Source organism: Durotheca rogersii (assembly GCF_024521655.1).
Source record: "Durotheca rogersii strain YMJ 92031201 chromosome Unknown GGS23scaffold_18, whole genome shotgun sequence".
In the NCBI taxonomy this organism is placed as follows: Eukaryota; Fungi; Ascomycota; class Sordariomycetes; order Xylariales; family Xylariaceae; genus Durotheca; species Durotheca rogersii.
The window spans coordinates 396,002-420,040 of NW_026251249.1; the positions used below are offsets into that span (position 1 = coordinate 396,002).

Genomic DNA, 24,039 nt, shown 5'->3' on the forward strand with positions numbered 1-24,039 from the left:
CCTGGTGTCAAATCATCACTAACGGTGCCGGCTATGTCGGCTCGCGCGTAACCGAGTTCGCCATCGCCGAGGGCTACAAGATCGTCGGGCTCTCGCGGTCGGAGAAGGGCGATGAGAAGCTCAAGTCTCTCGGGGCGGCGCCGGTGCGCGGCGACCTGGCGTCGGCGGAAGTGCTAAAGCGCGAGAGCGCCAAGGCCGACATCGTGTTGCATCTAGCGGACCCGCTGGGCGACAATTTCGACAAGCCGTACTCCGAGGTGGTGGCAGCGGACGCGCGCGCTGTCGACGCCCTACTCGCGGGGCTCGAGGGGTCCAACAAGCTGCCCATCGTCACGTCCGGGTCCTTGGTCACCGCGGCGGACCCGGCCGGTGGCGAGACCAACGAGGCTAGCCCACTTTAGACCGACCCGTTTAACGACCGTATTAGCTCGGAGCGGTACGCGCTGTAGCGCGGTGCCGCGCTAGGCGCGCGCGTCGTAGCCCTGCGGCTCGTCTTCTTTGTGTACGGCCGCGGCGGCAGCGGTATCCGCTTGTTCGCGACGTTGGCGGCGCAGGCGGGCGAGGCGGTGTACCCGGACGGCGGCGTGGCGCGGACGACGACGGTGCACGTCGACGACGCCGCGCGCGCCTTCCTGCTAGCCGCGCGCCAGGGCCGCGCCGGCGAGGCCTACAACATCACCTCCGAGACGGACCTCACCATACGCGAGCTCTACGAGGCCCTCGGCGCGGTCGTCGGCGTCCCCGCCCGCTGTATTCCCCTCGCCGAGGCCAAGACCCGCCTCGGCGAGTTCTTCGCCCGCTTCGTCTCTACTGAGAACCGCGCCTCGAGCGCCAAGGCCCGCGCCTCGCTCGGCTGGGCCCCTCGCGAGACGGGCATCATCGAGGATCTGAAGAACGGGTCCTACGTCGAGGTAGGAAAGTCGCTGCAGAAGCCCGCCGCTTGAGAAGTGTTAGGGGTTGTCCCCCGTCAGGACGGGGTTTCGGCGGGCACTGTTTGGGGGCCTCCCCTTTTGTTAAATAGAAGGTATGTCACGTCGTGTACGTCCCCCTGGATCGATGGATAGGATTGACGCATCTCGGATCGATCGTGTCTCTAGAACGACATAACAGAAAGAGCCGTAGTTCCTCTATATATCGTAGTTGTGGCCATCATACGCCGCGAACAACAACAGCTCTACCCAGATCGCCTCGTGTTCCATATAAAACTGCTCGTCACAGTGGCCCCAGCCAACACGCGAAGGTCGTATAAAATATTGACTTCAACTGGATCTTTACAGCACCTGTAGCTGATCTGCGTCTCGAGCTATCCATATATCACTCGCTCCTGGGTGGGGGGACGCATGAATGCAACGGAATAGATGCATATCATGCAGGCCCTCGACCTTTGCGCCAGCATCTAGTCAAAGCTGCACCGATCGCGCCGATTGCACCATTCGCAGGCCCCGCATATCGTGTAATCTTGTTTTTCATCCGGACAGTTCTCGCATTTGCGGTTGCAACCGTCCATCCTCGGTGGGCGAATCGGGCTGTCGCTGGTACAGGCAGTCCGCATCTCGCCCACTGCCTCCACCGCGGGGTTTGCTCGTGGCCACGGTAGTGGTGGTAAACCCTTCGACCTGATATCCCCCGACGCCACCGCTAGGGCCGAGGAGTAGGCGTCTAAGAAGGAGGAGGCGGGGGGGTAGTGGTAGCTCGACTACTCGTTCCGAAGCATTCGCGGGAGGGGCACCGACCGCGCGAGTCGCTGGGCCAGCTCCGATAGGACTCTCGTGGTGTCGTCGCGGCAGTTCCTCGTCACAGACATCAGGCCCGCTACATCGCCTATCTTACCCATCGAGAGGGCGAGTTGGAGGGTGACACGCCAATGGGATAATGCATTGGCAACATCTCGCAACGTCGAACTGTACGCATGCACGGTAATCTCCCTGTACCAATAGGCTTCCGCCTGACGCGTTTTGGCCGAATGCTTGCTCGTCTTCAACTCGTTGGCCAACTACCTCTGAGAGATCTATTCGGGTTGTTGTCGCCAGCAGGGAGAGGCGATATATATCAACACCGTCATCACTCTAATTCGGCACTACGCGTTTAACTCCGCTCTAAGAATCGGCGATACTGTTACGACAACCTCACCTGCGTTCTCGCTTCCCAAAGCTGACATCGGCGAGAACGTTAGTAGCAGTGGCGAGTATCATTGTGCGAGCGCTTTGGTCGGCGAGATGAATGGGGGTTTGAGGATACCGCCGTTCGGAGCTGGCCTAGCTAAACGGTCTTGGGCCGCTGAGGCATAGGTAGTGGAAGATCGCTAGCGGCACCGAAGGCAAGAGTTGGAACGACAGACGCGAGGAGGAGTCGTAGTACCAATTGGTTCTCCGTAGTCCCGATTGCGTAGAAGAGCAAGGCGGCGGTGGTGTCGATTTTTCTATTTATTATACTGTGATACATGATATTAGTTCACGCTTGAACAGAACCATTAGTATCTGTATCGCCTTCGAGTTCGGTCGTGACATTCAAGTTGAAGCTGGACAGAAAAAAACAGACTTGGCGGGGCTTGGATCGCTGGCGATTAAGTATTGCATAACGAAATATTAGGTACATTGAATTCTCGAGTCTATGCAGCAATCCGGAACCAATTTCGCTGCAGAGACTTTTCCAGCCTACTCGTCCCATTTACCTGCCTAAGCGTAGGTAGTGGCTCTCACGTCACGCTAAGCAATTTCTCTTCTCTCCAAATTTCCCCCAGTCTGTGACTCGACATACCTACCCGACATTTTGTCATGTCGCATCTCGTGAGAGGTGCTGGTAGGATGCTTTGGGAAGTGTAGGCGTCGAGATGAGATATTCTCCAAGGTTACGTCAGGCACCTGAGCTAGCCAGGAGGTTAGCTACGACAGTGTACCCTCCAACTTGAGAGCGTATCTACCGCCGGTCTTTCGCCCTTCACCCATAGCATGTTGCGTGGACCCAAGACTCTCTCCTTTCCTGTTTCAATTGTCACTCGCTTTAACGTTCCGTTCGCACGGTCGGAATGAGTCGTCAGCCTAGACGGCTGCCTCCTTCTCCGTCCTCTCGTCGCCGTGATCGGGAAGCTTCTTAAAAGGGATCACGAGAGCTATGAGTGCAGCGGCTGCCGAGCAAACCATAGCAGCGGCGAAGACGTCCTTGATCCCAACCATATAAGCGTCGACGACAGCGGCTAGATCATCGCCTCTAAAGACGTGCCGAAGTTCGGACGCGCCGGTGTTTAAGACCTTGACAACGTCGATCTGTGGGGACGACACCGCGAGTGTCTGGAGCATACGGTTGGCGAAGAGGGATTGCGCTACCGTGATAAAGTAGGCCCCGCTGATGGATTGGCACACTGGGCCCGAGGTTAGCCAAAAACGTCCGCGATAGCACAAGGCAGGTTCCTATCGGGTGCTTACTGAGCATGATGCCGGTCGAATTCGCAACGTCTTCGAGCGTAGAGAAACCCTGCACTGCTGTCATCGGGATCTGGTTACCGAGCCCGAGGCCAAATCCAAAGAGCACCTCAGCGCCAAAGTACCAAGCCGAAGACGTGTCGATCTCTATGGTGTAGAAAAGGGCTGCGCCACCAGTCATCAAGATTGCGCTAGTCAGCTGGTAGGGCTGCAGCAGGCGTGTTTTCCCAATGACCGCACCGCTTACCATGGCTCCCAAGGCGAAGAGAGCCAAGAAAGGAAGGGTATTGACACCGCTCGTGATGGCCGACTGGCCGTGGATCGACTGAAAGAAGATGGGAAGGTAGAACATGATTTGGTAAAGGGCGGAATTCGAACTGCACATGCTCTGCTGGTTAGCCGTGTTGAACGCAACAAAAAGGACAGGTGGCTAGGCACTTACACGTAGCTGTACAGAGCATTAGCCCATGTCATCCGCGGCTTCAGCAACCTCAGAGGAATCATGGCGCGCGCACCCTGGAGCTCCTCGACCACGACGAAGATGATGGTCAAAGCAAGACAAAGGACCAAGGTTGCGATTACGGAGCCGTCGTCCCACGGTTTGGTCTGACCGCCCCATTGCAGAGCTAGGGTCAGGCATATGAGGGAGACAAGTAACAAGCTAAAGCCGGGAAGGTCAAGCTGTAAGATGATCTCTCTCCAGGTAGCCGGGGTAGGCTTTATGTGCTTCGGTACTCTTAAGAAGAGCAGTAAGAAACCGACGATGGGACCTCCAAGTGGCAGGTTGATCCAGAAACACCATCGCCAGGTGATCCCACTCGTAAAGGCGCCGCCGATAACGGGTCCGAGAATGGTCGACACCATGAAGACGCCCATCCAAAGGCCGATCAGCACAGGGCGCGCCTTAGGCCGAGCCACATAGTTGATGACGAGGACGGAGCCGCTGAGAGTGCCCGAACCTCCCCATCCTTGGATAGCTCGGCCGGCGATGACGGCGGCGCTAGTCGGAGCCGCCGCTGCCACGAGACTCCCAACCAAGTACAAGGCGACGGTAGCAAGGTAGGTGTATTTGACGCTGAGGTACTTATACATCTTTCCCCACATTGGCGACGAGGCCCCGGCGAGGAGGAAAGTCGCGCTTCCATACCATCCCACATCTTCGAGCCGGTGGAAGTCGTCGGTGATACCGGGAATCGCGGTGGCGATGATTCCAATCTCCAGGGCGGTGAGGAGGGTGCACATAAAGATGGTGAACATGACGAGGAACAACCGGAACCCTGTGGCGTACTCGGGTTCTTGACTCTCGGTCGAGCCCATATCGATGTCCTGCATCCTTGGAGTGTTTTCGGCCGCGGTATGATCGCCCTTGTTGGTCGTGTCTGCAGATGAGCTTGCTGCCATGTCGGCCCTCTTTCTGGCTCTTGGAATCCGGGCACTGGGGCGAGGTATTTCTTGGTTATTCCAACTGACTACGTCTCCCAGTCAGCTAGGAGCACAGGAATCTGGTGACTGGAGAGAAGTACATTTCGAGCGCTCGGCAACTTATATGAAAATACGCCCCAGAAATCTCGGGGTCGGCCAATCCCAAGGAGAGGCATTTTGGAAAGGGCCTGGCGACTACGTCGACATTATTCGACCAAGGAACCGTTAGATAGGGAAGTGGCCCGGTATAGTTCGTCCGCCGTTCTCGACTGCCGTAGGAAACCTATCACAATCATGGTTGACGTGTCTCAGTACAACGATACACTATACTACGCAATGTTATGCCCGTTTTCCAGTACTGCTATAGACCTATCGGCCTCCTCTACTCGGTCTCTCTCACCTCCTAATCAACTACGCTATCGAATTCGACCGCCGAACCACCCTAGTCGTTTTGGCCTTGACGAGCCCCTATTCGCCAACAGGTCAGCGAATCAATGCCTCTACGGGTTAGGTGTTTTTTTTTCGTCCGCCGTGTTTCTTCGTCCGCCGCGTTTCTTACGGCGGTCGAAACTCGAATGGAGGGTCGCTTAGTCAGCGCAGTTCCTCCGCTCTCCAAAAAAGGGGTCGACACCACTTCTTCCTCTGCCTTTCCTCCGTCTATCTCTCCTCCGTCCTTCCTCGGTCGCACCCGGTATTCGCTATCCCCGGGCGAGAATTATTCATTTGTCAGTAGTATGAGTCGCCCAGCTTCCGCCGACAGGATGGCCATGTCAAGGCGCACCCAACCCAAACCAAACCGGAGGAAGCTCCGAAAGGGGACTCATAGCTGCTGGGAATGCAAGAGGCGGAAGATGAAGTGCATATTCAACGCGGTCACCGATGCCGCCTGTAACGGCTGTCTGCGACGGGGCTCTGAATGCGTCAGCCAGGAGTTCCCCGAGGGTACCTCGCTCGCCCTAAACGGGACTTCCAAGATGCGTCGTCGCCTTGCCGGGGTTGAAACACGAATCAATAATCAGTTGACGCCGCACGCTGATGTGTACGGAGCCGATTATCCGAGAAGAACGCCCACACCATCTGACGAAGACGGTGGGTTAGTAGACGATGGTGTTCCCGCACCGACGGAGGCGAGTTCCGGACCCCCACGGCGGGTAACCTACTCCAGATCTTCCAATGTTAGTTACCCGGGATCCTAATGAACTGCGGATGTCTCTAACTGGTGTAATCAGTATCGTACCTCCATGCATGACACCATACCCGGTGATCGTCGGTTGTTCGAGACTCAATCTACTACTGATATGACAGTCTCAAATGGCAAATGTGGGAAGCTTTCTCGGCTTCTGTACGAATCGTTACCCTCGCGAGAAGATACGCACAAGATATGCGAAGCTATTCGGCGTCCTTCTGTCCTCATCCACGAAACACTAACCATCCCGTATACTATCCTCGGCCAGACTGGCCTGAAGACGCCCGAAAGCTTGCTAGAATTTCCTGGGCCTGATTCGCACCCTATCCTCATCGCTAGACATATGCTTAGGCTTGCAGCATTCTTACTGCGTCTTCACCCTGACATCCACGAAGAGATCAAAGGACTGTCGGAATCGCCACGAGACATGATGGAACGATTAGCAGACCTCGCCATTAATCTCGTCACCACGAATGATGAACTTCTCGGCAGCATTGAGAGTCTTGAGTGCATCATGACCGAGAGTATGTATCAAATCAATAACGGAAATCTCCGACGGAGCTGGATCGCCGGCCGGAGAGCTATGAGCATCGCACAACTAATGGGTCTCAACCGGTCGGATAATCGGGCTCAGTATATTGTGCTCGATCCTCAGACAAAATATGATCCGCAACTTATGTGGTTCCGAATCGTCTTCCTCGATCGCAATCTATGCCTAATGTTGGGCCTCCCCCAAGGATGCCTCGATCGCAGCATGGCATCCGAAGCGATGCTCGCAAACGATACTCGCATTGGGCGTCTCGAGCGGATACACTGTGTCGTCGCCTCTGGAATCCTAGAGCGTAACAACGAATCTGACCCAGGCTCGGATGGTCTCGCCCTAACAAAAACCCTAGACCTCGAGTTGCAGAGAGCAGCCAGGCGTCTCCCAAGCAAGTGGTGGCTAACACCGACCCTAGACACCGCTTCGACCAACAGCCAGACTCTGTTTTGGGACACGCGGCGACTGTTTACCCAGGTACTCCATTTTAACCTCCTCAATCAACTCCATCTGCCTTACATGCTTCGCTCTTCGTCAGCTGAACGTAAATATGACTATTCTCGAATCACCTGCGTTAACGCCTCCCGTGAGATCCTCTCGCGGTTCATCGCACTACGCAGTTTCAATAGGATCGCTTACAGCTGCCGCACAATCGACTTTTACGCCATCATGGCCGGCATAACCTTGCTGCTGGCCCACTTAGACAGCCACCGCTCAGGCCCAGAGAACCTCTTAGCCCACCAGTATCTCGGTGATCGCGCTATGGTCGAACGAGTGCAGGAGAATATGGCAGAGGTAAACCGCATCAGTTCCGACGCGCTCAGCGCTCAGAGTGCCGATTTGCTTGGCCGACTATTAGCTATCCAGTTTGAGACGACGGATGGTTACTCCTCCGGTGCTAGGAAAGTGAGTGTGGAGGAGGCAGGGTCCAAAATGGTGGTGCCGGGTCAGGACGATAATACCACGGTCAGCGTCCATATTCCTTACTTCGGTATAATCAAGATTGCTCGCGAGGGCATGAGCAAAGAGATACCAAAACTACGGACCACACCAACGGCCACTCGTCCCGCTCAGTCACAGGCAGAAGGTAGGTCTTGCGCGGTCAGCCTAGAAACCCCCGAGGTAGAATGCCGGACATCCACGCCTAGGAACGACTGGTCCAGTAAAGACACAGACGCCGGAGTTACTATACCTCTTGGCGCCACGAACGGCCGCGTCGAGACACCGTCAATGATGGCCCTAGAGGTGCCAGACACATCCACAAAGACGCAGACACGGCCCGCGGCGATTTCGGGCTCGGTTATTGTAACGGATAATATAGCTACAGATTTTCCATCGCTGCTACAAGATAGCCGATCCAATACTCTCTTGCCATATTGTGATTATCCCGGGCTGGCTGCGGGGGGCGAAGACTGGGCATTCCAGGGCGTCGATATGGCTTTCTTCGAGAGCCTAATGAGGAGCGTGGACAATGAGGGAAACGAGGACGCGGAGCGGACTACGTGTCCAGGGTGGGCATAAGGACCGACAATCAAAGGCTGGCTCATGGATAGGTAGAAGAACTACATGGCAATTCGTAGGTACGTGGCAGTTGAGTGAATTCCGAGTGCGCCAAGGTGATATCTCAATACGCTTAGAGTATGTCTTCGTGCTACTGGGATCCGGGTTGCGTTATTTAGAAAGCCAAAGTTGGGCGCGGCCCAAGCGGGAAGTAAAGCTAAAAGCTAATGAGCCTATGCCATATCCCCGTCCCTGACTCCTGAATCTTGTCTCCACGACTTTTTGGTATCTCCGGCAATGGAACCCTCGTATTGAGTAATAACGCGCGGCCTGGTCCGATTCCGCGTCTGTGGAACCGGTAACGCGGTGTTCCACTTAGGCTTCTTCCGCGCCGAGGCCACGGATACGACCGCAAGTGCAGGGGACTGCCTCAAAGTATATAGCTAGCTAGCTGGTACCTATATATGAGTATATAATTAGATACCTTTACTCTCCGTTGCGGTTCCTCGAGCAGATCATACCACCTCGCCACGCATATAGGTAAGCCATGACGCCAAGGCGAGACCCGGGTGCCCAGTTCACTCTAGGTAGTCCCTGCGCTGAAAGCAGCTCGCAATGTACAACGAGGCCAGTCTCTAGGTTGCATTTTTGCACATAAATCCCTAAAGGTTCCTGGATCTCCCCTAGCATGTCAGCATCTCTGCCTACATGATATTACGCGCCGGCATGTAACCCCGTGGGCTACATACATATATCACACGTGTGTGGGAATGGGACGCATAGGTATGTATGGCTCTTTCATTGGCCCTTGATCTGCGGAGCCTCGATGAAAAAGCGTGGCGTTACGTAAACTTGGTAGTCGAGAGAAGTTGAGACCCGGGTTAGTTGGCAGCTCTATTATAACTTGAGGTTGCTTGACCGGCTGCTGTCGATATTACTACGGTTATTGGGCGACAGTATGGCTTGACCAGGTTCCTAGTGGGGGGATCGAAGTCGAGATCCTGCTCGATGGGTTTCCAGCTGTGGACTGTACATATACTCATAAGTGATTCGAGTCCCACGTGTTCCCAGGGTTGCATCTTACGCCTGTTTAATGCCCTTCCGGTGCTTATGCTGTCATTTCTAGCTATTTATTCTTTGTATGCATCTTCGACTACGGCAAACAACTATTAGAGTGCCCGTTAGCAGCCCCGTCGTATCTACTGCCTCACAATTCGGCATCGAGGCCGAGACGTGGTGCGATCGTTGTAGCTGCACAGTACGAAGGGTATTATTACCGGGTGATGGTAAGACCGTATCCCATCCTCCTCGGAACCGTAGGACGCTCTCGAGCGTCACCGACATGCAGAATTGACAATATTGAACCGTTCAGGCACATGACCGCGACTCCCCTCTTGCGCAGGATCTAATAGTGATTAGTTCAACAGCAAATTCGGCATGTAATATCGAGAAGGCCTGCGCCCAGATGTGCGCGTGAAGGATCCCGCGATAGAACCCCTCCTCTCGGCATAATTGGCTTCCTACCTACCTAGACGAGCTAGCTCTCCCGGCAGGCAGCAGGTAAGGTAATAGAAGAGAAGAGCCAGAGAGGAGCAAACACAAGCAAACGGGCAGTGTGTGCGAAAGAGGGAAGACAGAGACGTGTGCAGTCTCTGTAAAGAGAGGATGTGCAATAGGGGTGAAATGGGAAGGAGGCTGATATCCGTGATCACGGGGTGGTATTGGTGATAATAAACAACTCCCTAAGGCAGGTGTTCTGGCCTGTCCCGGTTCTGTAACCGCATATATGCATAGGAACGGCTGGCCGGATAGATATGCGAGTAGCTGACATGATGCGCGTATCGGCGCGGTATTAGTGTATAGGGGCGCTTCCGAGCAACGCTTTTCCCTATATTTGTGTATTTTAATCTTCGCGTAACCTCGCCAACCTCTTCTCTTATTAGGCGGTTGTTTATTCTCGCGTTTAATATCGCCCTTTTCTATATTTGTGACTCGTGATATCTCCCTCGAATCAACGAGCACTCTGCGCACTCGATGTCAAGCCGTGGCCCACTAGTGCATGGGCCCCTTTGATTGTTGGTGCATACACGATCTGCCGTGTGCTCCAGGTGATCCCTGTATTCCCCCCCTCCTGTGCCTTCATTCCCTACCTCCTCCCGCGTACCCCACAAGCTACCACAGGAGACAGTAGGCGATAGCAACAATAGCGACATCACCATCGCCAGTGCTTCCTCCCCCCCCTCCTCTCACTTGCCAGCAGGTTGGGGTTAATCCCAGCGCTTAATTTCCTCTTCACATGGGTTCCCCGCATGCCACTAAGCTGAGATAGACACAGCTTCGAGATGGTAATGTATCCAGCACGGTCTCTTCGGCTCCTCTCCTTGATGCCCCCCTTCGTCTGCCCCTCCGCTGATCCTTGGGGTAAGAGGCGAGAAGGTGTAGCACCAATATCTAGTTGGGGCCAGATCGGAGCATTGATGGATTTGTCCAGTAATAGCATTGGATCAAATTCGATCCCGTCCCGGAACCCCTGGCAGATAACTCCCTAGGGCTACAGGCTAGGTAATGATGTCGGTAGCCAAATGTTGCTATTTTCTTTCCGTCTTAGACACGCCGTTGCCATACCGCCATACCGCCCTACCGCCCCTCATCGGGCCTTTCCTGTGTCCGGGTCACAGGTCAGGGAGTCAACACGGCATCTCCATTCGTCTGTTGCTCGTCATTTTATTTGCGGCCCAGTATTCTCAACTCCATTTCCTTCTCTTTTGGACAAACCCCCCTATACGATCTACGGGCTTTTTTCTGCTTTCGGCAGGTCATAGGGTCCACGACTGGTCGATGCTCGCCAAAATATGCGGTGTCTAGGTTCAAAGACACAAGACTTGCTATCGCCCTGGAACGCTTCGCCTGCAACGTTCCCCTGCTCGCTGAGGCGCGCATTGAATCCTGGAGATTGTGCCGTTAGGGCAAGAAAAAGGGTTGGTGCACACCACCATATGTGGTGTGCTTTGGTCCGCGCATCCGACAAGCGGCAGGCATTATCATGAGTTGTAGATGGGCTACAACGGTGTGTCCCCCCTGAAGTGAGACCTGGATTCTCGTGCCCGCGTTATGTGATCATCAAAGTCACATTGCAGAGACCGCCGAGCCGACCTCGACCCTCCCCACCCATGTCCTGTCCTGTCGTGTCTTGCCCGATAGTTCCGCATTACATAGGTACGCGCCAGAAACCCATCCGCGTTCCCAATAAACTCACGAGCCGCAACGATGATAGTGCCATATCGTATTGTAGGTAAACCTGCAAGGCAAGGGCTCGATGCTTTTGAGCTACCACGCCACATACATATACGCCAAGTCACCAGCACGGATCCCTGCTGCTTCACTCAACCGTGAGCTACGATGGACTTGTCTTTGGGTCGAGCCAGCATTTTTCCTGCGAAAGGGTTTGCTTGGGGAACATCGGCGGTGCGGATCCTAAATATACACATCCACGTCCTCTACACTATGACCTCCCAGGCACCCGGCGTCCGGTAGATGGAGAAACTAGTCTCGGCCTATAAGAGTCGGGCGCATTCCCGGTCTCTCATCCTCGTTTACTCGTTCAGCCCCCATCTATCTCATCCCTTCGCCAAACGTCAAACGGTCCGGTCGAGACAGGTCTATTCTGTCACACTCTCTCATGTTGGCCTCGACTGGTTGAATCTAAACCTGCCCCTGTATCGTTAGCCATGATGAGCGCAAGACGGGCCATCGCCATCCTAGGCTTTGCTTCGCAAGCCCTCGGCGCGCCCTCTTATGTTTCCCACCCAGACAGACTAGAAGCTGTTGCGCACGCGTTCCAGATTTCCTGGGATGGGTATTACCAATACGCTTTCCCCAATGATACGCTACAACCTATCTCGAGGACCGCTTCCAATGACCGGTGTGTAGATGCCCTAGGAGAACAGCTTCTGGAATCCGAACTAACAAGTGTTCGATAGGAACGGTTGGGGAGCCAGCGCGATTGACGCTTTGTCTACCGCTTTGATAATGGGAAATAAGGAGGTCATCGCCCAGGTTGTGGAACACATCCAACAGGTCAACTTTAACGTCACTGTGGTTGGTGAGGAGAGTGTCTCCCTGTTTGAGACTACCATCCGCTACTTGGGAGGCCTCGTCTCAGGTACGTCCAGTGGAAAATCGCTCGAGCCTCACCATGCCCGCGCGCTCACTTTATCTAGCCTATGACTTCCTGTCTGGCCCCCTGAGCCAGTACGCCCCAGACCGGGCGTCTGTAGACAGGATCCTGGAGCAGGCCGTAAACCTGGCCGATCTTCTCAGCGTCGCTTTCGGGACCCCTAGCGGAGTGCCTATTAACACGCTGATATTCAACGGTCCCAACGGACCTCGCGTTGCCGATGATGCTACTAACGGTATCGCCACAATCGGAACGCTCGTCCTCGAGTGGACCCGGCTAAGCGACCTCACTGGGGATGATAAGTACGCGAGATTGGCGCAGGCCGGCGAAGACTATCTGCTCCATGTGCGGAACCCCGAGCTCGGCGAACCTTGGCCCGGTTTGATTGGCACTAATGTGAACGTCACCACGGGCAACTTCACGGATTCCAGCGGCGGCTGGAACGGCGGTACCGACTCGTTCTACGAGTACCTGATCAAGATGTACCTGTACGACACGGAGCGCTTCGCCGAGTACAGGGACCGGTGGATCGCCGCCATCGACTCGACCATCGAGCATCTGGCATCGCACCCGACCACGCGGCCGGAACTGACGTTCCTCGCGGCGTACAACGGGCGCGATCGGCTCAATTTCGTGTCCACTCACCTCGCCTGCTTCGACGGGGGCAACTTCATCCTCGGCGGGCTGACACTCGACAAGGAGGAGTACACGAGGTTCGGGCTGGACCTTGTTGAGGCCTGCCACGAGACGTACCTCGCCACGGTGACGGGGATCGGGCCGGAGGTGTTCCGGTGGCAGGACAGCGGGCTGCCGGCGAACGCGAGCAACAACCAGCCGCCGCCGGCGAACGCGGTCGAGTTCTACGGGCGGGCCGGGTTCTGGATCACGGCCTCGTCGTACGTGCTGCGGCCGGAGGTGGTCGAGAGCTTCTACTATGCGTACCGGGCGACGGGGGACACCAAGTACCAGGACTGGGCGTGGGAGGCGTTCGTCAACATCAACGCGACGTGCGCCGCGGGCGTGGGGTACAGCTCGATCCGCGACGTCAACGCTGCCGGCGGCGGCGGCTTCACCGACTTCCAGGAGAGCTTCTGGTTCGCCGAGGTCCTCAAGTACAGCTACCTGGCCCAGGCCGGCGACGCCCCCTGGCAGGTCGACGCCGGCCACAACAACACCTGGGTCTTCAACACCGAGGCCCATCCCTTCCTCGTCAAGGGCCGGCCCGCCTAGGCTGGGGGTGATATATCGTCGGTGCTATATAGGCAGGTGCCGCGGCTTTAGGCCTACCGGCGCACACATATATATACATATAGCTACACATAAATATGTAATACGATGCATTGGTATCTGACAAGGAGCAATATATGTTCCCGCTGTCCCCTGTCATACAGAGAAGATGTGCCGCATATGCTAGCTGGGATCACACATGAAAGGAACGACAAGCCTAACCAGACAATCCTATGGGCCGCTAGAAGCAGTTACTTTCTTTCTAATGTACTTCCCTAGGTTGCTTGTACGTGTGACCTCTAGTATGAGTAGGCCTCGCTCCTTATCTGACAGCGTAGGTCTTTTTTTCTCCGCACTATCGACTCTGGGTCACACGGTGGATAAGGGGGTGAGACAGCAACCGGTGCGATCGACGCCCGCATTCCTAAGCTGGCGTTGGGTATCGATTGTGGCTTGGTTGCCGGGGGCGAAGGGGCAAATACGAGAACAACTATTTTCGACTGACGCCCCTTGTGCTGCGCAACAATTTACGCCGGAGTTAGGGTTGCGAGTTATCGCCACGACAACGGATGGAGCTCGAGACGATGGAAAAAAGCATGGATGGCTAGGCAAGACTTCGTGGAGCGCTAGGCTCCATACACACGCATACCTATATTCTCTACTCTTAATCCCCTCTGCAACCGGCGTATCTCCTCCCATCTGGATGCAGGAGACGTAACAGCTAAGTTAGGTTACCGCTTCACGAGCCACCGCTTCGCGGACCACCTTTTTACAAAGATGCTTATAAATAAACGATTTTTACCTGTAAAAAAGCGGGTAAATTTTTTTTAGGTTAATTAGTTAATGGGTTAATTAGATTTATATAAATTTGGGGGTTTTTCCCTTATCTTGATAGGTTTTTATATAATTTATTAACGAAGGTGCCGAAAAAGTTTAGAAATACCGTTTTAAACCCGATCTTTTACGGTAATAAAGTGGGGCGATAACGTAATCCTTGATAGTTTTGTTAGAGAAATGGCTATTATTATTTAATCTTCTTTTTATTTAGTAATACGATTTTTATTTAATTTGTTATCTTAAAAAAACACCTAAAAACTTATTATTTTTTTGAGGTTATTTTAGGTCATTTTGTATGGGAAATCGGGCGAATCTTCACTGTCCAAATTTCCCATACAAATCGCGTAAAATAACGCTAAAAAAAATAAAGAAATTGAATATATTATTTAAAATAATAAATTAAATAAAAATCGTATTGTTAAATGAAAAAAAGATTAAATAATAATGGCTATTTCTCTAACTATATTATCAAGGATTACGTAATATCCCCACTTTATTACCCTCAAAAGTCGAGTTTAAAACGGTATTCACGAACTTTTTCGGCACCTTCGTTAAAACATTATATAAAAACCTATTAAGATAAGGGAAAAAATCTCAAATTTATATAAAACTAGTTAAATTATTAACTAATTAACCTAAAAAAAATTTACCCGCTTTTTTACGGGTAAAAATCGTTTATTTATAAGTATATTTGTAAAAAGGTGGTCCGCGAAGCGGTGGCTCGTGAAGCGGTGACCTAGCTTACAGCCGCGCCCGATGTCTCACGGGAAAAGATACGAGCAAAGAGGCGTGGGTTATCGAAGGGGCGGGATGTGCGAGTGGGATATCAAGATGTTAAGACGGAATACTATTTCATGAAATCATTTTTGATACCTATTATCTAAATAGCGCCGGCCTCACTGGTGGATGTAATCTGGGCTGGCGAGGCAGACCAGCAAGTTTACGCGGTTTTTCATGTAACCATATACATGCCGATCCTCGGTGCTTAGCCTATGAACTAGGGCCACCTCTTAGAACACTTACACCGACTGTAACCTTGCCTGGCTCGAGTTGTTGCAGTTTACTAATGTGTCGTTGCGGGAATCCATTGTGAGTGCTCCAGGTTGAGGCTCAACACGCCGCAGAAACGAAGGTAAATCCTTTCATTTCTGTATCAACTTGAGCTTTAGGCATACGATATGACTGGGGGACTTATGGAGTGGTGTAGGCATGCAGGCATCAGGCCAATCGCGATATCACACATCCTTAGGTGGTCAGCCAACCCCCTGGGATGACCCGAGCCTGCTTCTCGATATCCTACGCCAACCAGATAGCAGTGGCAATAAAGGGGGCATATCTTATATTAATGTGAAGTGTGTGTTCCATTGGGCTATTGCGGCTGTGACTCTAAAAACACCTCGGAAACGGTGTCCAGCTTTTCAAGCGGAGCTGGACGGGGTACAGGGGCAACAGACAAAGTCGAAGTCGGGCCCACCACTTCTTCAAATTTGTCGAAACTAACGTACATATGAATACAAAACTCGCTAAGCTGGCCTGATTGTTTATGCAGAGAAATAAGCCCTCTCGAAATCCAGATGGTATGGCAAGGCTGCAAGCGCACATATGGCCTAGAAGCGCCCCACGCCTGAGTCGCAGCAGCACGAAACGTCGTGGATTGTGACGTTGTATCGGGAAGCTGTATTTGTGCCTGGAAGATCCTTATTTGCTCACGTAGGTATCTTGGCCGTCGTTCTTTTTTCAGCAGATGCCACCGCTCCTCGGAATCGGGTTTTGGAAAAGTAGGCAGAATGAGAATTTTCCAAGGTATTAGTGAAGAGCAGGCTACCCGGCCACGACTGATGTCGCACTCTCATTTCTGCCTCCAACTGCATGCTACACTGCGACCTGTCGAAATTCTAGTATTCAGTTGTTGTTAACAACAAGCAGGTTGGTCGCCTCGTGGGATAGCCCTGACAATATTAGCGTATCGGAGGGGCCGTGATAATGATTCCATATAGAGAAGGATCAATACCCTGCTTTGCGACTGAAGGCTGGTGGTGTTGGGTTATGAGAATTCAAAAGACACTCGGATTACTGGGTGAGTTTCTTGGCACCTAATACCTTGCGATGGTTTACCGACACCAAGTGTCCAATCACGATGCACTTGAGATGGGTGTGATCAAAGGTGGACGAGAAATTTTGTATTGATCCTAGAATTTCAGCTTGGTCGGCGAAAGTAGGGAGTTACATTCATCCCATTGCACATGCTAGGGCTGGGTATCCTCATGGGTTGTAGCATGCCTAGCGGTAAAATCAGTTATCATTTATTGACCATTACGTAGCCTTACTGCTTACAGGGCTACAACCTATGAACAGAATATTACCCCGTTGCTGGCTTTTTCCCGTACCTTCAGTGTTCGTCATTTCACATCGAAGTCACCTATTAGCTTCACATCGTATCGCATGCTTCAGTGAGGGTTGCCTACAAGGCCGAACAGCAAGCTTTTCAGAAGCTCGGAATAAAATGATAACTCGACTGCTGGGTTTGCTTCTCCTGGCGGCAGGCGTTGCTGGCCAGGAAGGCAATGCAGACTTCGCCTTGAATGTTTTCTCTGACGTTGCTCCGTATGTATTCATACCCCGGGAACTGGAAACCAGGGCCTGGGAGCATAATGGAAATGCCTACTAAGATATCGAACGGCAGTATCTTGGCCCTCTTCGGCGAACAGTTTGCGACGCAGTTTACCAGCCAAAGTATGACATGGATCGACCACTTGATATTCGCCATGGTTCCGCTTGGCATCGTCACAGTTATCTCTGGCGCCATTCGTGTTTCGGGACCGCGGATGGCAAAGGCGTTTATCGGTCGTGCGAGAGAAAACCGCACACTCGCCGAGATTGAACTGATGTCGTCGATTTCCGCAGAGGTGTGCGAGATGTTCAATGGCAACTCGATCGTTCGGGTCATGGGAAAGCCCAAAACAGCGCATTTTCTCCTCTTCCCTGAGCTCGACGACATACTAAGGCACCAAAAAAACAACGCCTGTTCCAGTCAGAGTCTTGAGGACTCTTGTGGTATCCATACTATTGGGAGCGCCTATCGTAAGGGACTTATGGTACGAGAAAGTGAGTTCAACTTAATAAAGGCTTTTAAGAGGAAATGTGCTCATGAAAGTCTGAATGTAGCGTATCATAGTGAGAGTTATCATTTTATTATCCGTCTAATAAAAGCGGCTCTCAAGAACCCAGCCCCAGTCCTTAGCAGCTTGGCCACGAATTACACGAATTTCATCTGTGGTCTCCTTAGAATATTCCCACAGCGTACTAAGGAATTAAATGTTGAGGAAGGGAGACCTGAGCAATCAAGGCCCGAGGAACTTAGGCTTGGGGCACCAAGGCTTGAGGAGCCAAGGCCCGAAAACAAGTCCCAGGAAAGGAAGCCTACGCAACTCCAAGGGCCCACAAGCTATCCCGATCCACCAAATATCCAAATAAATCTAGTATCGGGAAATTTTGGCCGAAAATTGTGGTTCGAGCAAGCTGAACTAATCGGTGCTTCCCTTGTGGCTGTCACAATACAGCTGGGGCTGATTGCCATTGCCGCCATTACTGTGTTCCACCCGGAAGTGAGAAGCGCAATTGGCACAGACCCTGAAGCGTATGGGTTTTCTTCCTATGCCGCTGGCTCAATTCTGCTTTCCCTTGGCATAGGACTTTGTTCATGTTCAATAGAACAAAGCACTACTGAGTTCACCTGGAAGCTCAAAGAGGATGACAACACAAATGACCAGCAGGACGGCAAGACAAACGACCAGAAGGACGATGACGGGGGCAAAGGGACGGACAACAAGACATGCGATAATAAGGAATCGACCAAACCGGAGAACATTGGTAACCCTAATAAATATCCACGACTGATATTTATTCAGCAGGCGCAGACAGTGCAGGTAAGTTGAATTTATATGATGTCTATGCGGAATGGCTGTTGGAAGCTAATACACAACTTCATTTACAGGATATGAAGTTTGACTCTTATGTGATTCTTGCTGGTCAAAAACGTCACATCCTCACGTCTAATAGAAAAGAAGATGCCGAAACTGACGTAGAACCACCATTGGAAAGAAAGAGCCCCAGCCACGAAAACGACACGGAAAACAAGACGAAGCCACCACCGGAAACCCCTAAACCTAGCAGGAATCCCGCCACGGAACTGGCTACAGAAATACCACCAGGAAGAGGCATTCGGGACCGTAAGAACTACAAGGAAACTGTCATAGAAGCATCATCACCAGGAGAGCACGGCTCTGGTTCTAAGAAATCATTTTCTACGCAGGAGAATCCCAAGGCAGGCGGAAATTGGCTACGGCAAGCATTCAGTCCTAGGAAAAGATGGGAGCTTTTAACCCTCATCGCAACCCTTACGTCCGTCGTTGGATTCATAGCACAGTTCATAGGTCTTCGCGGCCTTACATACCCATGTGCTATTGCCCAGCTACTGGCCATATGTTCGATGGCCTTCATCCGCGCATGGATTCGAAGAAAAGTCGGTCGCGTCCCAAGACATTCTCTCGCATCGCCTGGCTACGAACTAGACTTCCTGGCTGTTCATATCGTTTTCTGCCCCAAATTCCGCGACCCCGACCAAGATCTTCCAGAGAAGGACTGCTTGCTAAAACATCAACCCCATGACCTCATTTTGCGATGGGGAGTTTCGACACCACGACTTAGCGAGAATAACAAGAAATATTTTAAGTTCATCGGAGGATTAGCATCGCACCATATCCGGGTGATCAAGACGAGCTTGCGAAATGTTTCCAGGATGCAACGAGCCAGAATCTGCTAAAAGTACGGCAAAGGCTTGGGGATCTCTGCCAGTGGAAGTCTATGGCCACCGAGAGTGCCCTAGCTTTAGCACTCTCCATCGAGCTTTTTATGAACACTTTCTTCCCCAATACGAATGATGGCAAAGGTGGGCAGAAGTTACAGTGGACTCTGGATACATTCAAGCCATTCGGGATTTGCGGTTCGAATGAAGATACAATCGACATACCAGTGCAAAAAGACAGTCCTGACAGGCCGTGGAAGGTTGATCTAGGGGTACTAGAAGCTGTCATGTCACTCTGGATGGCTAGCATCAATATCGGAACTGAGGCAAAAAACAAGAAAGTCATTGAGGAGTCCAGTGCTAAGAACACCGGAGCAGGGGGGCGGGGAACACAAGATTGGAGACGAGGCACGGCTGGAAACGAATTGAAATACAAGTTCTGTCGGATACTGGGGAATAACTGTAAGGATGGCCTACTGAAACGAGACCTTTCATGGTGGGTGGATGAATTGCTTGCGGACCAAAGCGACCGTTACACGAATGACGACCAAGCTCAGGCCACGGGTCAACAAGATGAAGTAGATATAATCATTGGCTTCAACGGCAAACAAGGTAAGGCTTTTTGAAGGTTTGGAGGCCAGGGGTGAGATATCTAAAGGCTAACGTTTTAATAGCTGCGGAGGACGAAAGGCAGCTGACTGTTATCGGCAATGGATACCTTCCTGTTATTCTAGCGCAGCATCTCTTTACCAGTTTCATGTGGGCTGTTGTTGACGATTTACCTGAAGACTGTCTTCGAAAGGGCGAACGGGATGTGGAGATCATCAATTCTCACAAATTCGTACCGCGTGACCTACAGGATACCTGGTATCTACCATCACTTCGCCATCGTCAATTAACTACCATTATTCAAAAGATGGAGAAATATGGACTCGGGAGCATGAATGACATTCTCTTAAGCATGATTCCTGCTTTGAGCTACAGGGATAGGCTTCCCAACGAAGAGATTCTCTCTTTGGTGCCACTGAATGTTGAAAGAGGGTGGGTCGAAACGACGCGCTGCTACAACTCCTTGCTTCAGACCAGCATAGGAGTGACTTCCAAGGAGAATTTCGCCTTTGCTGTTGTGGTTAGGACAATGGATTTTCTTCATATGGCATTTGACCCATACCAGACTGTCGATTCAAGCCCGGAGGGGGAATTATGGTCGGCATTCTCAGACCTCGTTAGGGAACTCGACAAGTTTAAACACGTCGTTGCTTGCTTAGCCCTTGTTTATGAGCTACAGCGCCGAAGAGAAGGTTTCAAATCCATGTTCAAATTCGTCACTATCCAGGAGCAAGGGCTGTCTGGTGAGAACAGTCCTTCAGAGACAATTCAAGATTCTGCCTCAACCACCGTCAGAAAAACCGAAACCCTCCTGTCTTTGGAGAAGGACCCCGAGTTTTCAGTAGAAGAACTGAAGGTATTAGAGAAAGCAGTACTCAAGTTCTCTGAAGCACACCTTAGGGTGTTTAGGACCATAGTTCCAAACAACCGCAGATCGGCGCAAATAACAAGGAAAGGGGACGACAGAACTGTTAGTCAAGGTCATAAAAACACCATGAACAACACTAAGGAAGGTACGTTAATGCCAACCGTATCATTTAGTAGAATCGAAACTTACTGACTCGAGTTTAACATGGGTGGAAGATGTCCAAAAGAAAGACATATTTGGTTGGACTGCAGTTCATTACGCCTGCTTCGCCCCTTCGGAGTCTGATATTAGGGGACAGGTTTTCAAAGCTGCCCAACCTAGGGAACAATCCAAGGAACCGCTCCATGAACTTCTCGACAAATTGGGTAGAAGCCCAGTGCACGTTGCTATTATCGCCGACGACACCGGCAACACCTTAAGGAAAATTCTGGAAATCATCGGCAGCGAAAGCATCACGCATAAAGTGATAAATGCCGGCAAGGATGGCTTGACCCCTCTTCATTTGGCTGCTAAGGCCAACAGTTCCGAATGCCTCAAAGTGCTTCTCGGCAAGTCATCTCCACAGAAAACAAACCGGCGAGGACGCTCGCATGGACGTCGCGATGAAGGGCGGCCTAAGATCTGGGCTGAACCGGAAATATGGGCCAAGCTTGATATCTGGAATCGCGGTACCCTGCACCTTGCCGCTAAGCAAGGCAATGGGGAAAGCATATCCATGATATTGAGCGAGAAAGGTGCAGGACCAGGTGCACTGGACAAATTTGGCAAGTCGCCCTTGATATATCTCTTTGGGAGACTTTCAACTCCAGACTCGGCGGTTAAAGAGGAGCTCTTCGACATACTCGTGGAGCTCGTGAAAGCGACCAACAGACTTGGTTACCGGGATGAAAATGGAAAGACCATATTCCATCTTGCTGCTCAGTTTCCCGCTATTGATCTCCTTGGGAAACTTAGAGAGAAATTGGATGGGTGGGAGGAGGGAATCAACTCCAAAGATAACAATGGACGCACGCCACTCCATGAAGCAGTCATCGCTCTCGCTGGATATCGAGCGACACTCCATGGGGAAGCCATCGCTGTCGACGAGGATCGAGCATTTTTCTTCATGGAAGGGTTGGCAGACGGGAAGACACCTCGGCTAGATCTGGAAGGGGATAAAGAAGGGGTAACAGTGCTAATGTCCGCTTGTTCCGGGGGCCTTGTGAAAACCGTCCGGCGGATTCTGGAATTGGATAAAAGCACTACAGACAATGCAGATGCATCTGGGCGAACTGCATTACATTATGCTGCCACAGCAACTGGGTTGCTGGAAACGACTCAGAGGACCATTATCCAAGGACTGATTGAACACATGAAGGCATCATCAATAACAGCATGCGACTCGAAAGGCAGGACAGCATTGCATGATGCAATTGATCGAAATCTGGATCAGGTTGCGTTGTTGCTTCTCGATGGCGAATATCATTATCAATCAACCGCCGACGAGGAAGGAGACTCCCTTCTGGTTACAGCATGCAAACAAGGATGCCGAAAAGCCGCAGAAAGAATCCTGAAAAGGTGGCCTCAGCTTCTTAACGAGCCTGATAGCATGTATGGAGAGACACCGCTTGCGTTCGCATGTGAGAATGGGAGGACAGAACTTGTTAAGATGCTTCTCCATCACCCAGACATAGACCCGAATAAGCCAGCATCTGGGTGGGGCTCCTTGACGCCTCTGCATATCGCTATTATTTGCAGCAGAAATATCAAGATCGTTCAACAATTAATTAATCACAAGGCGATCGACATTGGCGCTACCGACGATATGGGGACCACACCTTTTGAGGTGGCTGTCGCTATAGATGAAGTTAAAATCGTGGAGCTATTATTGAGTAAAGCTTCTATACCTCAGTTGCAATCGCTGAAGGCGCTATGTGACTCAGACAATGCCGAGATGAGTCGTCTACTTGACAAGTGCATCAATCAACTCAAGGAGGACGAGCTTTCGGGAGAGGACCTCATCGAGCTGATTGGTGTCAGTGTCGAATCGCTCGCTCTAGGCATGCCTAGGAACCGGCTACTAGCCATCTGTCTGACGAGGGCGATGAAGCAAAACGAGTGGGACGGGGATACGAGGGAGAAGTTGAAGAGGAAACTCCCCTGTCACATGGCTGCTCGGATCGGCGAGCTAAAGATAATCCGGCAGGCTCTTTCCAGGAGCGACGATCTTGTCCAGGGAGACGAGGTAGACTCCGACAACTGGAATTGGGTCGATTACGCGCGGAAGTATGGACGGCAGTGGCACGATGCAGATGAACAAACATTGAAGACATTTGACCGCGACTTGAATGACTTAGCCAGCGAGTACCTTAGAAAGGAAGGGGGATGGCCAGACCCGCTGGTACCAACAACGCTTAGATTCAAAGAAGGCCTTAATGAGGTTGTGGCGACGACAGCGTGTGTCGATCATCCGGGGGGTTGCTCGCGAATGATAGGTAAGCTCAACAACATCAAAGTCTGGGGTATAAGGGTCCAACACCACATAGGCATACAGGTTTTATTAAAAAGTCACCCGGATTTCCAATTTCTGCGTCTTGCGACAGATCATCCGGTTTCCCCCATAGAGAGGACGGCTTACTTCGAAATTGAAATCATGCAGGAGTCACCGTCTATGTAAGTACAGTCTACAAAACTTGTTGACCATCACTGACAGAAGAAATCTACTGGACAGGCTTGTTGGGCTGGGCTTCTGCCTTGACAACAAACCGCGTGACGAAATGCCAGGTTTTGATACCGGCTCATGGGCTTTCCATGGAGATGACGGGATTGTATTCTTGGAGGGTCGGGATATTACGACTGGTGATCTAGGCCTGAAGAGCGTCTTTCGGGTGGGAGATATCGTGGGTTGCGGTATGGATACGGAGTCGGGTGATTTCTTTTGTGTGCGGAACGGGAACCGGCTGAACCTAGGTGAGTCAAGCATCCCACCGCACCATAGATGCATATCTTCTTATACTAAACATATCCTAGGCGACATCTCTTTTGATACTCGTAAGTTTACATACAGCAAACTGTATCCTTGCATCGGCGTAGGTATGGAAAACGACAGCGTCGGCCTTCAGATTCGGGTCAACCTAGGCTCAGACAAGCACCCATTCAAGTATCAAGTGCCTAGATGAGTCGATATGCTTGGGGGAAACAGTTGGGAAGTGGCTAGATAGGCAGATCGGGAACGTCTATACCTAAGAGTTCCTACCCGTCGGGCCCGGTAGGTGGTTAACGGCAGGTTAGAAAACGGGGCCGACGCGGATATAGAACCCGGAAGGTTAGGGGCCGGTATACAGCAACAGGGCATTGATAGATTCCTTCATTGCCCTACGTTTAATACTTATTGCTGGTCTTTAGCCGGGTCCCAATATGAACGTATTTATCTATCCTTTGAACGGGGGTATTATAAACCAACTCGAGAG

General features: G+C 51.9%; 5 protein-coding genes across 5 annotated transcripts; 4 read left to right on the forward strand and 1 right to left on the reverse strand.

Annotated features, from left to right (window-relative positions):
* Window positions 1-2,852: 2,852 nt before the first annotated feature.
* GGS23DRAFT_148960 (putative MFS transporter) lies at window positions 2,853-5,077 on the reverse strand. Its single transcript, XM_051511348.1, has 3 exons — window positions 3,862-5,077; window positions 3,423-3,796; window positions 2,853-3,358 (listed from the first exon to the last, which is right to left on the reverse strand). Exons 1-3 carry the CDS (start codon window positions 4,818-4,820, stop codon window positions 3,039-3,041), a joined length of 1,653 nt encoding a protein of 550 aa, XP_051370104.1. The 5' UTR covers window positions 4,821-5,077; the 3' UTR covers window positions 2,853-3,038.
* Window positions 5,078-5,602: 525 nt separating this feature from the next.
* Window positions 5,603-8,089, forward strand: GGS23DRAFT_598549 (uncharacterized protein; the record flags this gene model as incomplete). The annotated part of the gene is made up of 2 exons (XM_051518796.1): window positions 5,603-6,016; window positions 6,071-8,089. The coding sequence occupies 2 exons, from the start codon at window positions 5,603-5,605 to the stop codon at window positions 8,087-8,089; spliced, it is 2,433 nt and encodes an 810-aa protein (XP_051370105.1).
* Window positions 8,090-11,799: 3,710 nt separating this feature from the next.
* GGS23DRAFT_598550 (glycoside hydrolase family 47 protein) lies at window positions 11,800-13,475 on the forward strand (the record flags this gene model as incomplete). The annotated part of the gene is made up of 3 exons (XM_051518797.1): window positions 11,800-11,990; window positions 12,049-12,230; window positions 12,289-13,475. 3 exons carry the CDS (start codon window positions 11,800-11,802, stop codon window positions 13,473-13,475), a joined length of 1,560 nt encoding a protein of 519 aa, XP_051370106.1.
* Window positions 13,476-16,524: 3,049 nt separating this feature from the next.
* GGS23DRAFT_149096 (uncharacterized protein) lies at window positions 16,525-19,501 on the forward strand. Its single transcript, XM_051511350.1, has 4 exons — window positions 16,525-16,703; window positions 16,993-17,414; window positions 17,475-18,235; window positions 18,304-19,501. Exons 1-4 carry the CDS (start codon window positions 16,657-16,659, stop codon window positions 19,129-19,131), a joined length of 2,058 nt encoding a protein of 685 aa, XP_051370107.1. The 5' UTR covers window positions 16,525-16,656; the 3' UTR covers window positions 19,132-19,501.
* On the forward strand, window positions 19,076-23,927 carry GGS23DRAFT_149079 (ankyrin repeat-containing domain protein). Its single transcript, XM_051511349.1, has 6 exons — window positions 19,076-19,725; window positions 19,788-20,735; window positions 20,806-23,064; window positions 23,116-23,242; window positions 23,301-23,539; window positions 23,600-23,927. The coding sequence occupies exons 1-6, from the start codon at window positions 19,173-19,175 to the stop codon at window positions 23,746-23,748; spliced, it is 4,275 nt and encodes a 1,424-aa protein (XP_051370108.1). The 5' UTR covers window positions 19,076-19,172; the 3' UTR covers window positions 23,749-23,927.
* Window positions 23,928-24,039: the final 112 nt, after the last annotated feature.

Excerpts from the sequence above, each read along its gene's own strand:
- GGS23DRAFT_148960 (XM_051511348.1), bottom strand. The coding sequence starts at position 4,820 with ATGGCAGCAAGCTCATCTGCAGACACGACCAACAAGGGCGATCATACC. Across the intron at positions 3,797-3,861 it reads AATGCTCTGTACAGCTACGT|TTCGAATTCCGCCCTTTACC; the intron begins GTAAGTGCCTAG and ends GAGCATGTGCAG. Across the intron at positions 3,359-3,422 it reads TTCGACCGGCATCATGCTCA|TGTGCCAATCCATCAGCGGG; the intron begins GTAAGCACCCGA and ends CCTCGGGCCCAG.
- GGS23DRAFT_149096 (XM_051511350.1), top strand. The coding sequence starts at position 16,657 with ATGAACAGAATATTACCCCGTTGCTGGCTTTTTCCCGTACCTTCAGT. Across the intron at positions 16,704-16,992 it reads CTTTTTCCCGTACCTTCAGT|TATCTTGGCCCTCTTCGGCG; the intron begins GTTCGTCATTTC and ends ATCGAACGGCAG. Across the intron at positions 18,236-18,303 it reads AGCAGGCGCAGACAGTGCAG|GATATGAAGTTTGACTCTTA; the intron begins GTAAGTTGAATT and ends CTTCATTTACAG.
- GGS23DRAFT_149079 (XM_051511349.1), top strand. The coding sequence starts at position 19,173 with ATGGCCACCGAGAGTGCCCTAGCTTTAGCACTCTCCATCGAGCTTTTT. Across the intron at positions 20,736-20,805 it reads CATGAACAACACTAAGGAAG|ATGTCCAAAAGAAAGACATA; the intron begins GTACGTTAATGC and ends CATGGGTGGAAG. Across the intron at positions 23,243-23,300 it reads ATGCAGGAGTCACCGTCTAT|GCTTGTTGGGCTGGGCTTCT; the intron begins GTAAGTACAGTC and ends TCTACTGGACAG.